The 15,095-nt window shown below is 36.4% G+C and overlaps 1 protein-coding gene across 1 annotated transcript; it reads left to right on the forward strand.

The window, feature by feature from the left end:
* Positions 1–389: 389 nt before the first annotated feature.
* LOC101859990 (coiled-coil domain-containing protein 113) lies at positions 390–14,759 on the forward strand. Its single transcript, XM_005090466.3, has 8 exons — positions 390–515; positions 5,143–5,440; positions 6,015–6,170; positions 7,282–7,362; positions 9,507–9,662; positions 10,200–10,307; positions 12,100–12,255; positions 13,828–14,759. The coding sequence occupies exons 1-8, from the start codon at positions 415–417 to the stop codon at positions 13,915–13,917; spliced, it is 1,146 nt and encodes a 381-aa protein (XP_005090523.1). The 5' UTR covers positions 390–414; the 3' UTR covers positions 13,918–14,759.
* Positions 14,760–15,095: the final 336 nt, after the last annotated feature.

Consider the following 15,095-nt stretch of genomic DNA (forward strand, 5'->3'; position numbering starts at 1 on the left):
GCGTTTACGTATTAGACCTAGAATCTAGATCTAGATTCTAGATCTAGATCTAGATCTAGATCTAGATTGACAAAATGTTTTTGAAAGATGCCAAAACGACAGATCGATAGAGGTGGTTGAAAACAAAAACATGAGGCAAACTGGCATTATAGAAAATCCAAAATGTAGACTCTCTTGTGTGTTCAAAACGTTTACACGAAACAAAGGACTATCATATCTTTAGAATTGAGTAATTTTACTCTTAAGGAGATAATATTCACAAAATTTGAAAATTTTATTATTAAAAAACTAGGTTTGAATTTTTAATTTAAAAAAGTGAAATACAGAAGAGTAATTTAATAGTTTGTTTTGTTGACAGGTAGGTCTAGATCTATACCTAAATGTTGGCCCTGACAACGTAGTGTAAGAAACAAAATGGAGGACACCCACAGTGTTGACACCGATACCACTGGAGGTGATGATCCTTTGCAGGATCTCACCGATGAACAGCTTTATCAGTTGGTAGAAGAAACATTGTGAGTAATTGTACTCCTTTTGGGCATTGAAAACATGTATGCTACTAGATCTAGATCTAGATCTAATATGAGAAAATACTTCACAGACTTTAACCCGTCCAATTATTTACAACAATGCAAAACCAAAACTAAAACAATTTATTTATATTCCATTGTTTAAAAAAGGATTTGTCACAAAACAGCAAGCCAGCCTTGTGTACTCAAATCATATTTTGACCACAAAGCTCTCAGGTATGAATTGAGGGTCACGAGCCTTGTATCAGTTTAACAAATCCTTGTAATCGATGAAATAGTCTAGTTCAATTGTCCATTTACTATTGATAATTGAGTAAAGTTTACTGTAAATCTATTATAAGTAGGCTACTGTACTTTAACCAGCATATTGTATGAATTGTGAATGATATTAACCCTCGTCCTGCGGGGCCGGGTTTTTGTCGCCCAATAAGTGTATTTGGGAACCTCGCCTCGTTCTCGCCCCGCATCAGTCTAGCCCCTGGCTCAGCGCACGCGCGCCGAGCATCTCCCCTTGAATTTGGGTCCCGATTCGGATTCGCATTCACATAGCTCAAGTGTGTTTGCATCAGTCTGCTTGAGTTTGTGTGCGTTTGTGGCCTTCTTCTTGAACCGCCTACGTTGGTTCGTAACAGAGGCATATACGTCTCATTCAACACACGCCAAGTTGGTAGCTCTAGATCTAGATGTTTGTCCAATGAAATTTTATAGAGCAAATTGACCCACTTAGACATGATGAACTCGAAAGAATAGTCAGGAAACAAGACTTCCATTTTTCTATACAAAATCTTTCGAATGAGCATGATTTTGTATGTTTGTATGAAATGATACTACCTGATAAAAAATAAGCTTAAATTATTTGATAATTTTAAGTACCATTGTGCAGGTACAAAGAACAATTTGAGTGCAAAACATTCGGAAATTGACCTATATTATCCCCTTTCGAACCCCAGGTCATTCATAACAACAAGAGCGTCTAGAAATGTTATTCGAATGGGTGTAACTTCTCGTAATATCTTATCAGGTTATCTCTTTGGCTACCAAGGTATTTTCCATGCTGTGACCAAGGCATTTCTTAGTCTTAGAATTTCAGAAGTACCCCTGTTCTACTTTTGTGCCTGATGGGCATAATTCCATCTGGACATGTTAAATAATAAAATGAAGGTAATTGAATGTAGAATATTTTTAATCTAATAAAAAAATTGAAAAAAATCATAAATCCAAACAAACACGGGAGGTAAGTGAACACAAGGTGAAAAAAATAAAAGAATAAACAAAACATTTTCAACTTACATTTCTCACAGTGTATAGCTGCTAAATCCAATCACTTTATGACTTACTCATACTGAAGTATATCCAATTGTCTCTAACTGGGCCAAGTTTCATGCACAATGGTCAAGTATATATACAAAGTTGTCGCATTTTTGGTGAAATCACTCACAATGAAAAAAAGAGAAAAAAACACTGCACACACGCCCCTCTCTGCGAATTTTCATTCTCATCGCTGTCGCTGCTGTTCGACTCAGGTCTAACTTCATCACCTCCTACATCACTATCGGAAAGTACTGACAGTTCCTCTTCATCATCAACTAACCACGTTTCAAACTTTTCCAGGGCTTTTGAAGCAGGAAAACGTTGTGACAGGCGGGAACCTGATGGTTCATCAGCCATTTTGCCGTTGCTATGCGTAAACTAATTCGAGCAACATAGGGCGGGTAAAAAAAAAAGAAGAAATGTCAAAAAAACAGCAGAATAAAACACAAAAGGCGCCAAATTCCTTCACTGGTTGACTGATGTATGGTAAGCAGAGCAGTTAAAAACATGAAACGGAAAGGTTGAGTCAAATTGTGGAAGGGAAAGGGAAAGAAATTTTCTTGGCCACGAACTAGGAAGTTATGGAGCCGATAGATCGGCTCATGGTAGTCAAAGAGTTATGAGAGGGGGTTATTATGTGTTTGTAACACTTTATAATTTATAGAAAGCTATGAAAGATAGAGCGTCATTTTCATCGTCAATTAACACACTCCCACGGTATTCATGGCGAAAACATACGTTTCTCGGCGCTCGCTGTACACCAACAGTAGGCCTACACACTGAGTGACCCCGGCAGCCTGCCCAGAACGTCCGACGTAAAATCGGTTGCTGATAAGATTCGCATCTCAGCACATACGCAGGACAAGAGTTAATATCATCATGTACTATGCTCCATACCATATGTTTTCCCTTTTATTTAGAGAAGTGCATGCATGAGGGTGAGAATGTAAGTATTTAGATGTCTAAGCCCAGTCAAACTTCTCATCTTTATCATCGTCAGATTGTACGTGTGTCTTTAGTAGCAATGCCAATGAAAATTTATTTTTTGGTTTAACCCTTTTCACTTGGTACATAAGAAAGGGTATTTTATTCTAAGCCTTTTACTTTTTTATTTTAACCCATTGCACCTGAGTTACGAGTATTTGTAGCTGCCGCATGCTTTCGTCCCCCGAGCTACGAGAATAGTCGTAGGAAAATACTTGTCCTCAAAATCGAGTCCGAATCTTTTATCCAGGTTTCTATTAGAAATATAGGTAGCTTGTAGCTTATTAAAAATTTGCAGGCTTGTTTTGATCCAGGTTTTCGCCACGTACGAGTTAGTTTTGTTGTGTTTTTCACAGCAAAGCATGGCAAGAAAGCGAGCACTGAAATGTTCATGGGCAACAACAAAAAAACTGGCCCCCCCCCCCAAAAAAAAAGTGTTACGGCTATCTTTGTGTTTGTTAAGATACATAGATACATGAACCATGTTTTTAGTTTTGTTTTAGGTATAAGCTACAAGGAAAGTGAAAGTAGACATAAATCTAGAAAAAACTTAAGGCGATCGGATTTATTTTAATGCCTTGAAAACTTCGAAGAAAAGCTAGATATAGACCATAGATTTACTATAAGTTGCTACGGGTAAATCGAGTGCTTATGAGTCGCAGTGTGACGAAGAATATTATATTGTTTTCTCTGCTCTTTCCTTCATCTTTCTCTCTAATAATATTAAAAGAACATTTTAAGTAAAATCTACCCGAAATTTCATATTATTACCCTAAATAGTTTGGGCACAAGGCGTGTCTAAGTTTAGTGTGTGAAGTTCAGACTGAATTTTTCCCCCAGCTCGCGGCAAGCCAGGTGGACACAAGTTCACTGCCGCAGCAACGCAGGGTGATGGGTTAATAAATCAGTTCATGAATAAAAAAATTATGGGGCTGAGTGCCGCAAAACATGGATGACTCGCGTACACGAAAATACTTTAAAAAAGCGGACCACATAACAACAGACTTTGTGAGAAAGTTGATGACTTTTCAGTTATTAATTGGAGTGTTTGAAAGAAACTGTGGTAATCAATGTGTTTTAGGTCGAGAAATGATTTCTGCTATTCTGCAATCAGATTTACTAAGAATTTTATAATTGTACGTAGTAATTTTGTTATAATGAAAATTTTCAGGTAGGCCTACAAATTATGATTGTGAGAAAGAGTGATGTTGTGATGAGAGCTTTTTATAATGTTGTATCATATCATGGGACCTTTAAGAATTATGTTGGCAGTGTGACTAAATAATGGTAAAACTTTTTTTGATGACTTTAAACCATGCCAACCATAAAATATAATTTAATTCAGTCTAACATGCTGTACAATTTGAAAGCTTTCTTTTTTCTTCAGTTGAGACATGAACACCCCCATTACAATGTTACAGGGGAACAAAGCGACAAATAACTGGTGCTAACTCCAGCGATATTGCCCTATTTCAAGTGACCAATGAATGGGCCCGGAATAATCATGTGGGGATTTGTAGGTCACATACATATGCCGAGGAGTGCAGGGAAATTGGTCAGTCTCCGTGTGAAGCCGCTTTGGACAGGGGGGGTAGTGGTACATTTATGATAAATTCTAAACAACTACTTGTCTTAGAACTTTCAAATTTGAGGACACTAGAGGAAGATAGATCTCGATTCCTTCTTGATGTTGAAAATTAAACTCCTTCTAGTTCAAGGAATATCTAATACGATAGTAAGTGTTTCCAACACCAAAAATATAAATTAATTTATGTGTACAAACTGGAAATAATTTTCAAAAAAAATTTTTCTTTGCCTTTGTATTAGTATTAGAAGTGTGCGTTCTAGTAGAGCAAAAAAAAATCCCAAAACAACACCAATACAAAACAATGTAAAGTAGAACCTGCTCTAGTGGGCAAGACCTGTTCAAACAACCACTTCCCATTTCCTCCCTTGCATAATTTTTACTTTAAACCGATACTGTGTAAGATGGTCACCTGTCTAATACAGTCTCCTTTTTCCTTGACAATGGATGATCATTTTAGACTGTACTTTTAGAAAAATGTTTTTTTTTTGCAAACTGTTGTGGAGGCAGCCAGCTGTATACGGCAAGCAAGGTTGCATTGAGTTAATGTTACATACGCTGAAATTGATTTCATATTAGATATACATAGTGCAATTTGTTTTTTGTAAACATTCTTTTCAACTTCACTGGCCTTCATAGTTTTGAATCTTATGTGGGCCCGGATGACACCTTTTAATGTTGTGAGTTGCAGCGATTTGAGGACAACCATACAATTTTACTTTCTTGTTTCAGACGTGCCAATGAAGTCCTTGCGGCTGAAACTCAGATGTTTGAGAAATTTCTCAATCGCGTGGAGCCACGTGATACAGCAGGGGGCCTTGGTTCCCATGTCTCCACGCCAGGAGCTGGAATGCGTGAAGATAGAGGCACCAACCGCAAAAGATCAAAGTCTCGCTCTAGTAACTTAGACAGATCTCTCAAACTGACTGCGGAGCAAAAATGTGATATTGCTCAAAGAGAAATTGAGGAACTCCGAGAAGATATTGAAAAAGACAAGGAGGAGTCAGAAAAAACTCTGGATCATTTCAAGGTGACTGAATTATTTTTTCTTTGTTTTATCAAGAGTTTAACCAGCAAAGCAATAGCCTAATGTGTCAGCTCTTACATTCAAAGGCCTTAATTAGATTTGAATCCTTTTTAAGGTCCTGAAGGCTGTAACAGAAAGCTTTCCTCTAAAATGAGCATTCATACAGGTTGAAATATTGTAAGAATTGACAATATCCTATTGGACAAACTTTGAGAAATTCAGTTTTATGGTTCACCTTTAAAAAAGTGAAGTAAAAGTTATGTGGTTGGCTTTACAGAGATAAATTCTGAATTTCTTCTTTATCACAACATTACTTCATCATTTTCTCCATGAAGTTATAAATCCCATCAACATCAATTAACATCATCATCTTCATCATTAAAATCATCATCATAGTCTCAGTCCATCCATGGGAAACGTTGTTCCAAAGATGTGTTTAAATAAATATTCAATTGATGAGTTTCTTTTTTTTTTAAACTAGATATTTTCTTTCTCTGGATAACTGTTGTTGAAAGTGACTTAGTTTGTCAAAAAGCTCCCAATTTATGTTTTTTTAAACTGTTTTTCATCCGAGCAGGCCATAATGGAAGAAACTGATATGCGTCTGTCGGAGATGAAGAAAGAATCATATGAATTTGAAAGGGATATTCTGAAGGGATCCGTGAACCATCGAACAAACAAAGTGATTGCAGAAAAATGCTTGAGATACTTTGATGACAAGCTCAAAGCGAGAGTAAGTCTTGTAATGAAGGGGTGGTTTTTTTCGTATTGTTTTGCCTTTTTTGTTTTTACTTTTTCATTTTCAAGGATTTTTAATGTGTTTCGTTAACTTTCTTGCTTGTTTGATTTATTTGATTTTAGTAAGTTATAAAATGAAACCCATTTTGAAAAAAAAAAAGTTGAAATTTTGGTTTCAAAATGTGGGGTTTTATTTTTACTGCTGTTGTAATGTTAGCCTATGCGTATTATTCATACTGGCAAAGGATATTTAAATGGACCAGAATTAGTCTAAAAAGAAGTGTTTTTTCCCACAGAATTATCAAGTACTAGCTGGGCCCCCTTTCGATGAAAGGAATGATCGGTGCATTAACATCAATTGAACATTGTATATTTACACTCTACTGGAATGGAGCAATAAATCTTGAGAGAAAAGTGACAAATGTGTTTCCAAGTGGCCAAATATATAATAGATGCATAGATTGATTCTGTATTCCGCTTTCGTGGTTGTACAGAAGCATGTTGATTGTTTCCAGTAGCAAGAAAAAGAATTTGACAAAAGAGTCCAGAAAAAAAAGCTATGATGGGCATCAAACGAAAGGATCACAATCGAATTTAGCACCAAGTAAAAAAAGAAAACATGAGGCTATATCTATACGGGCCGCACACTTAAAATAATGCTTAGTATTGCTCGACAATGCACGATAGTATCAAACGGAAGAACGACTTGAATATAAACAAACCTGGCAGATTTTCTAAAATTACGGAGATAGAAGCGTCTGCCTACAGAAGCGATCAGCGAAATAAAGAAATTTAGCTTTTGCAGCAAAACTGTCTCAAAACTGGAAAAACGAAGGGCGTCATGATCTGCAGAATATTTTAAAGTATCTTTTGGTGAAAACCGCATGTCGATCGATGAAGCCATTAAAAAGCCTTTTGAATAGCAAAATTCGGCCACCTCAAATAGGTAATAGATAAACAGTTAAGATGTTGTTGTTACTTATGTTATCTTTTCATGTGTAAATGACAGCAGAAATCACGTAAACTTTTATGCCTTCTTGCAATTGAAGAACATTTTGAAGGAGCGTTTTAGAAAAACTACTGACATGAACACTGTTATCCTACAGGATACTTTGATCGAAAAGCTTCGTCTGAAGAATTCAACTCTGAAAGTTCAGAAGAAGAAGCTTATGCTGCAATTAAAGCAGGTGAGTGAATGATAGACTTTCTGATGTTCTATAATTATCAGTGTGATAGAAGAAATTTTATAAATGCTACACAAAGACATTAGAATTTCATATTAATTAATTATTCTATGCCGTTTGTCCGTCCAAAGTATAAAAGTCTGAAACACATGACTGACTGTGATAGAAAATGTGTAACGACGCGGTGGAATGTTGGGGCATAGGGGCCTATGGAGTTATTGGTATCATTTTAAAGCCTGTCCATTTGCCTTGCTTTTGATTTAACAGATATCCATCTATCTTTTGTACAAGTCAAGATATTGATGATTGAAGGAGGTGGGGGTGGCCTAGTTTGAGAGGTAAAATTAAGGAGAAAAAGGCCCACCAATGTTGCGTTATTTCCTTAGCTTGAGAGTCCCTGGAAACTAAAAAATTACTTATTTTATGCCTTTAATCAACGTTTTTCAGTAAAATCCGTAGAGAAATGTGTTCCTTAAGGAGCATGAAAGGTGTTGAGCTAAAAAACAAAAATTTGATAAGAATTCCAAAACCTGTGGAAAAGTGATAGTTTCTTCACTTTAATTATTTTGATGAGTGCCTGATTTCATGACGCTGCCTTACAAATGTTATATTTGCTGAGCTTATGGAATATAAAACATCTTGTAGAGAATACAGAACATACTGGTTCCAAACGAGAGTTGTTTCTTTTTCTTTACTGCTATACTGGATGTGTCCTAGACTAGGACGATAAAAATGTCGAAAACTGAATTATGGTAGTGCGACGGTATACAATGGAATGCTTAAATGAAGGGCATATTAAAAAAGCACACTTTGCTTAAATGCACACTTTGTTATAAAACTAGAATGTTTGCCACACTTTGTGTTATAATACACCGCAGGGCTAGCCTTTAACGGTAGCTCATTACATAGATCTATGTTTATGACTGTTCATATTTTTAAAATTTTTATAGTAGAGTTTTACGGCGCTCGCAACTGCATAGGTCATATGAGCGCGCGGGACACACCTAATATTTTCAGTTGGTAGGAAATTTTGAATTTTGCCCGGGTGGCGGCCGAAGCCTACTCTTATCGATTTTAGACCACCAAGGGATCTTTAACGTGCGCAACTTGCACACGGGCCCTCCGAGATTTTTCGCCCTTGTCCGAGAAGGCTAGGTGTAGATCTTTCCTACCAGAAGATCAGGGGTGTGGCTGAAAGACTGCAGTAAGAAGAAGCGAAGGAGTAGCAGTAAAAAGGCTGCAGAAAGAATCAGGAGCCCAGAGGAAGGGGCAAAGGAGGTGACGGAGTGAGGGCAGAAAGTGGAGACGAAAGAAAGCAGTCGACAGAACATTGCTAGAGAGCAGGAAATGAGGTGAAAGGAGACAAATTTAGAGAAGAAAATTTTTCGGTCGCTACCCGGATTCGAACCCGGGACCTTTTGAGTGAGAGGCCAACACCTTAACCTCTAGGCCACGAGAGCCCCTGTTCAGTAGCCAGGTTAAAATGTATGACAGCACCTTTGCTGATGGTCTACACCTAGCATGCTTAAACTTCTTCCCACATCCCCACACTCACACTTGACTCACACACAAAAAAAACTCCCTGCTACACATGCACATTGCATGTACTGACCTCTCATCTAACCTCTCCTGACTCTCACACATGGTCAGATGCATGTATTATGTTCATGTCCTCAATACGTGTGTTGGTGTGAAAGAAGGGTTCTGATTGAGTGTATTAGATGGCTGTGTGTTTCCGATAGGTCAATCGTACTGTACAGTTTATGAAACGCTATAAAGGTTTAATGATCCATGGTACAGGGTGACCGATGTTCCCTTGGAATAGAGACGACAGGTTCATTGTGGGAGGAAAATGTTCAACTGTTCATTATACAAGTGACTTCACTGAGTTAACTGGTTTGAGTGTTAGTTCAATGCAATGTATTTTGTTGACTTTATTAAATTTGAAAAATGGGAGTCCTTTTTCTCTTGTTGAGTCTGTGTTTGTGATATCCAAGTTTCATTGTAACTTGTGGTAATTTAGCAACAGAGCTAGAAAATTGTACAATGTTTTGTCACTACAAAATAAAGCATAGATGATACAGATCCGAATGGTTCTAGACGCTGTTAACTAAATTTCCTATTGGTCCCGCATTTTTCTTTTGCAGAAAGAGGAAATGGGTGAAGTGCTCCATGAAGTGGACTTCAATCAGTTGAAGATTGAGAACCAGCAGTATTTAGAGAAGATCGATGAACGCAACCAAGATTTGCTGAGACTCAAGTTTATGTCTACCAACACTCTACAAGTGCAGAACTCATACAAGGTAGTGGGTTCATACATGATTGTCATACTCTCTGTGTTTTCTTCTTTTTTGTTGTTCGTCTTTTCCAGCTCTCCGATTAAGAATATTTTGTACTTTCATATCTCAGGATTTGCCAGATCAACGCCCAAGTATGTATTTTTCTCTGTTTTGCTGTTATGTTACTCCTGAAAAAACACAAGATGTACAAGAGGGTGCGTTAAGGCTATTTTTTTTCCTTATTCACTGCCAGCAAGATTTCTGGCTTTTATTGACCTAATTAGCCGCATGAAACATCATCGCAAGATGCAAAATTCATACCAATACTGCGAAAATTGTAGTGATAAATATGTCTACTTCTTCTATTTTCATTTTGTGTGATTACTTTTTAAGGTTCTTCTTTTTTATGTGACTATTTAATGTTTTAAAAGTTAATATACTGAGCAATTAGAGTGCTTTCTATTGTCAAAATTCTACTTTGTCTGTATTCAAGCTTCTCATGCCTTCTCTTCCATTTTACTTTGAGTATAGTAATTTAGTGATGTATGGTTTGTTCATCAGAAAAAGCTCTCCACTATGACAAGGGAGTCAGAACGTCTGCAGAGTGAGATCTCCCTTCGAGAAGATTTACAGACCCGTATCAAGGCAGAAACGCAAGTAGTGGAAGTGGTAAGTGTTATTTGTGTCACGGCGCGGTGGAATCAGGCGACGCTCGTCAATTTTTATGCATATCGAGTCATTGGTATCATCTGAAAGTTGATTTATTTGCTGCGTTTCTTTCAATGATCCATTTATCTTGAATAGAACTCGAGATATTTTCGATTGAAGGAAGTGAGGTCACCTGGTTTCAGTGGAGAAATTAGCGAGTAAATGGCCGCCAAAGTTTGATAACTCCAATAGCTAAAGAGTCTTCGTAAACAGAAAAATTACAAATTTTGTGCCTTTAATCAATGTTTTACAATAAAATTTACTTGAAAATGTGTTTTTATATGGACATAAAAGAGGTTGAGCCAAAAATAAAAATTCGATAACAATTTCCAGACTGGTGGAAAAATGCCTGTTTCTTAGATTTCTGTATTTTGACAAGAGCCTGGTTTCACCATGCTGCCTCACCTTTGTATCTATTTCGGGGTGCAAAAGTTATTATTCTATTTTTATTAGTGTAAAAAGATTTCTAACCATTATCTTTTTCTAATTCAGTGGTCTTATTATAATCAAAGTAAAGAAAAAAGTGAGGAAATGGGAAGAATGAATAAAGAGGTTGTTTGTACGACTTGTGTCTATTGTGTACAGTTAATGTTAGTGTGGCAATGTCTATACTGAAACTTTACAGTCCTTCTTGGGAGCAATAAAAAAATATCAGAATAGGATAAGTCTAACACCTAGTTTTCTTTAACAAATCACACTTAATATTATGCTTTGAATAATCTCACTAGCTGGCTGCAAAGCTGTGGAATGAAAAGTGGCGATATTGCAAACACAAACCATTGTATAATATGAACTTCATTTACTTATTCTTCCATACTTTACATTACCTTAGCTGTGTCCTGAGCTTTAAAAAGAACTTCGGATCCAGGACTGATGGTTGAAGAGAAAAAATTATCCACTAGCTCTTAGTTTTGTGCTGCTGTTTATGTGGCGGGGTGCTAATGATGGCTTTGCCAGTACTGGATGTGCTGGTGTCAAATTGACATCTGAATTCCTTATGTTTTGGAAACTTTTAACTCAATGAAGATACGCATTTTGGTCATTTGACAGTGCTTGAAGATGCACTGTTTTGGACATATAAATATTCAAACAGGTTACTTTTTTTTAAAAATCTGAAATTTTGAAAGGAATGCAACAATAACATGCATGTTATGAAATATGCAAACTCGTGTTTGTGTTTTGTGTATGGTTTTTTAAAATATGCCGCAACATGGCCTTTGGCCTGCTGGTCATCTGATGTAATATGATATGTCTACTACATCCTGAAAGAGTTATAACCATGACTCTTGGTAAGATTGTGTTCATAGGTGAATCAGATCTTAATGTATTCCAAACCTCGAAAATTTTTGCTTTCTGTAAAGCAAGCTTATATAATTAAAATTCACAGTCCTTGCTTTGTTTCATTTTCATTTTATTAGTGTTTTTTTTTCTTTTTCTAATCATGATCAGTTCACGATATTCTTGGTGTTTTTTGGAAGCGTCACATCTCCATTAAATTATATTCCCTTTTTGATTCTCAATTGGCTGAAGTCTTTCATGATTTGAGTTATATTTTATTCTTATATCAGCATTGTCTTTAGGATAGGAAAAACAATCTCGTTACTCTTGAGTCTTCTTTGGTTTTGCCTTTTTAAGTACATGCTTATGATCCCTCTTGTATTTTTTTTCCTGAAAAATTGAGTAGGTTTATATTTATTTCCTTTAAGCACTGTTTTTGGCTCTCTATAAGCTGCTTTTTTGTATGTCCCAACAGGAGAGAGCAAAGGCTGAGCTGATAAATAAGAAACTGCGCAGACAACTGGCAACCTTCCGAGTTCCTGATGTGATGGACTACGTGATGGAGAAAGCGGACCTGTATGACCTTCAGAAAAAGGTCAAGAGCTGGGAGAGGAAGGTGGACATTGCTGAGGTAATCTAAATTGTGTTTCTTTTGGTATTCTCAAACAAACCATTTTTTTATTATGAGCCCATTTTTATTTTCAGTTTTGATTCATTCAAGATAGGTCAGGTGTGTAAGAAAAATAAACACCTGATGTATTAGTAGCCTGTTCTATTTACCGTTACCTGTGGATAAAGGAGCCCAAGTCCATCAGAGTCGTTTGTATTGTTAATATCACAACCCCCGGGATCATGGCCCATCGCCATATTGTGTTTTGTTCATGCCTTTTTTCCGGTGTTTACAATATTTTGATAGATGCAGCAACTGTCTCTGTTTAGCTACTGTTTCAGCCTTTAGTGGTTCCACTTCTGTTGGTTGTGTTTTCTATCTGTTGGTTGTGTTTTCTAGGCTTGGGTTTGTGGAAGCCTTGTTGCTGGAGATTATATTCAGTGCAAAATTGAGGGAATATGTCACATAAATAAGAGTGTATCACTGCTTCAACACGAGGAGAAAATCTGAAGACTGCTTAGCAGCCTGTTTAAAGAGTGTGAGTTTAAAGGTCTAAGACCTTATCAAACATAGAATGTATTATGCCCACCAAATATGGGTTAGCAAGACATAGACTTATTGTGTAAGTGTAGGATACTCAGAGTTATTTTCCCCATTGTTTGTTCCAACGAAGATGGAGTGATTTTTATAGTATTTAGTAACAAAGATTTAACAATTGCTTTAAAGTGAATATTTAAGTTGGCTATAGTAGGGAAAATAAGGGATCTTTATTTGTATGGTATGTTTCATTTTGTTTCTTAGAAGACGTAAGTGATGAATAGAATCTTATTTAGCTATTTAACTCATTCGGGACACACGTCTGATAGCCTTGAGCTCCGTTGGAGATGCATTGGACGTATATGTCTGATAGCATTTCTCGACCATTGTGGCAGCTCACATAAAGGTATTCCAAAGAATAAACTTTTGTTTGACATTGCTAAGTTTTTTTTATTTTTGTATTTATTTATCTTTGACCGTATAGCATTGTTTCTGTAATTTTCTGTTGCGATTTGTGAAGGCAGGCGAGGCACCTAAGAACGCGTATCTTTGAGAAATACCATAAAAAGGACCATTCACAGTGACTGGAACTATTTCTTCACTGTATATTTGGACCGTAAATTGATGTTTTGATGTGTTTTTAGCTGCATTATAACTTTATCTTTTTTTCTGCATTTTTTCACTGTCAACTGAAAGGGGAAAAAAATTGGGGAGATCTCATACATCATTTTTGTAGGGGTTCTTGCAAGTTTAGGAATATATCTAGGCACACTGGGTTAGATCTAAAGCAAAGTCCAAATGTTGAATGTTAGACACTGAAAACGGACTTTAGAAATATAACAAGGGGAAAAAGTGGTAGACTTTCAAAATTGACCCAAAATCGCGCATCTCTAGATGCAAAACTGGTCCAAAACCTGCGTCCTGAATGAGTTAAATCCTACACGACTTTGTTTGTGAATTAAATAAATGTTTTGTTTGGTTGTATATCCTGTAAGCTTACAGTGACTAAAGACTTCATGAGTTCTGAACTTTCACCGCATGATTTTTCTCTCACAGATGGCTCTGAAGACACACCGCAACACATGGCGCCAGATGCAGATGAACAGTGCTGCGATGGGTCAGTGGAGAGGCATGGTGGAAGTATAAAGTGAAGACCTAAACTGATTCAAGTATTACATGTGCCTATAGAACCAACATAAACAGAAACACATCTGGGAAAAAGAGAAAATTTACTTTGTCTCGAGTTTTTAACTGGTACCTGTCAGACTGAAAGGGAAACTGATCCAAATTGTTTCTCATAAATGACAAGAAACTTAATCTAAATTGTTATCATTTTTGTGTGTAAACCAAGTGTAATGGAGGTATGAACAGCTAATACCAATCAAGCATTTCTTGTACATATTGGACTGAGAAAGATTGAAACTGGGAGCAGTTATTTGTGATGTGAAGTATTTAAACTCTTGATGTGTCAGTTCAAAAAAATTGTTTTGATACTTACTTCAGGGTATTAAACCAATTAAAGTCTTGTTTTCAAACAAGAAAAAGCTCAACAAAAAACTTTTCCTATGCTTGTGATATAATATATGGGAGAGTGTTTCATTCAGAAGGGGTTTTGCTATCCTTGCAAATATAGGAAGAGATTTAATACACAATGAATTTTATCAATGTCTGCTGTCACACTTGTACACTTTCCTCAGGTAAGAATATGTAGTGTCACGTTCATGTTTCCATGACTTGAGGTATGTGATAAATTTTGCCTTCTTCAGAGAAGACGTCTATTGCGGATGTTGTTGTGCTAGGGTAATAAAAAAAATATGGTTTGTTGAAAGTATTGACAACTGTTACAATGTGTACATTCCTACAAATGCTTCCAAGCATAAAGAAATTCAGTCTCAGAAAATGAGCGTTTTAAAAGGAAAATTTAAAGAGATAATTGTGTCCTTTGTTGTAGTGTTTCCTTTCACTAATAAACTTGTACATAACTGCTAGTTGAGTTTTTTGTGTTCTTTTAGTAGGCCTACATCTTTCTTCTTTTGTTTTTTATTGATTATAGTAGCGTGCAATCTTGTAAATTTAGTGGTGCTAATGAATTTAGGTTCATGAATATATTAATGGTTTTGTAAGTTTCTTTCTTATTAAGGCAATTGGATTATATTGACGTGCATTGTTTTTGAGAGGTCTGTGGACTCGGGAGTTCATTTTCACTGACTCTTCAGGATATTGTAATTATCCCATTTTAGTAATTTAACCCTATCTGTATACCCTGGGGTCATTTTGTGCCCCCCAGGTCGTATTCTTCACATTTTAAAATACTTCTAGTACGA

Source organism: Aplysia californica, unplaced genomic scaffold (assembly GCF_000002075.1).
Source record: "Aplysia californica isolate F4 #8 unplaced genomic scaffold, AplCal3.0 scaffold00017, whole genome shotgun sequence".
Lineage (NCBI taxonomy): Eukaryota > Metazoa > Mollusca > Gastropoda > Aplysiida > Aplysiidae > Aplysia > Aplysia californica.

Bases quoted from the DNA above. Each gene is read 5' to 3' on its own strand.
- LOC101859990 (XM_005090466.3), top strand. From the start codon at position 415: ATGGAGGACACCCACAGTGTTGACACCGATACCACTGGAGGTGATGAT. The intron at 5,441-6,014 runs GTGACTGAATTA...TCATCCGAGCAG, and splicing joins AAACTCTGGATCATTTCAAG to GCCATAATGGAAGAAACTGA. The intron at 12,256-13,827 runs GTAATCTAAATT...TTTCTCTCACAG, and splicing joins GGAAGGTGGACATTGCTGAG to ATGGCTCTGAAGACACACCG.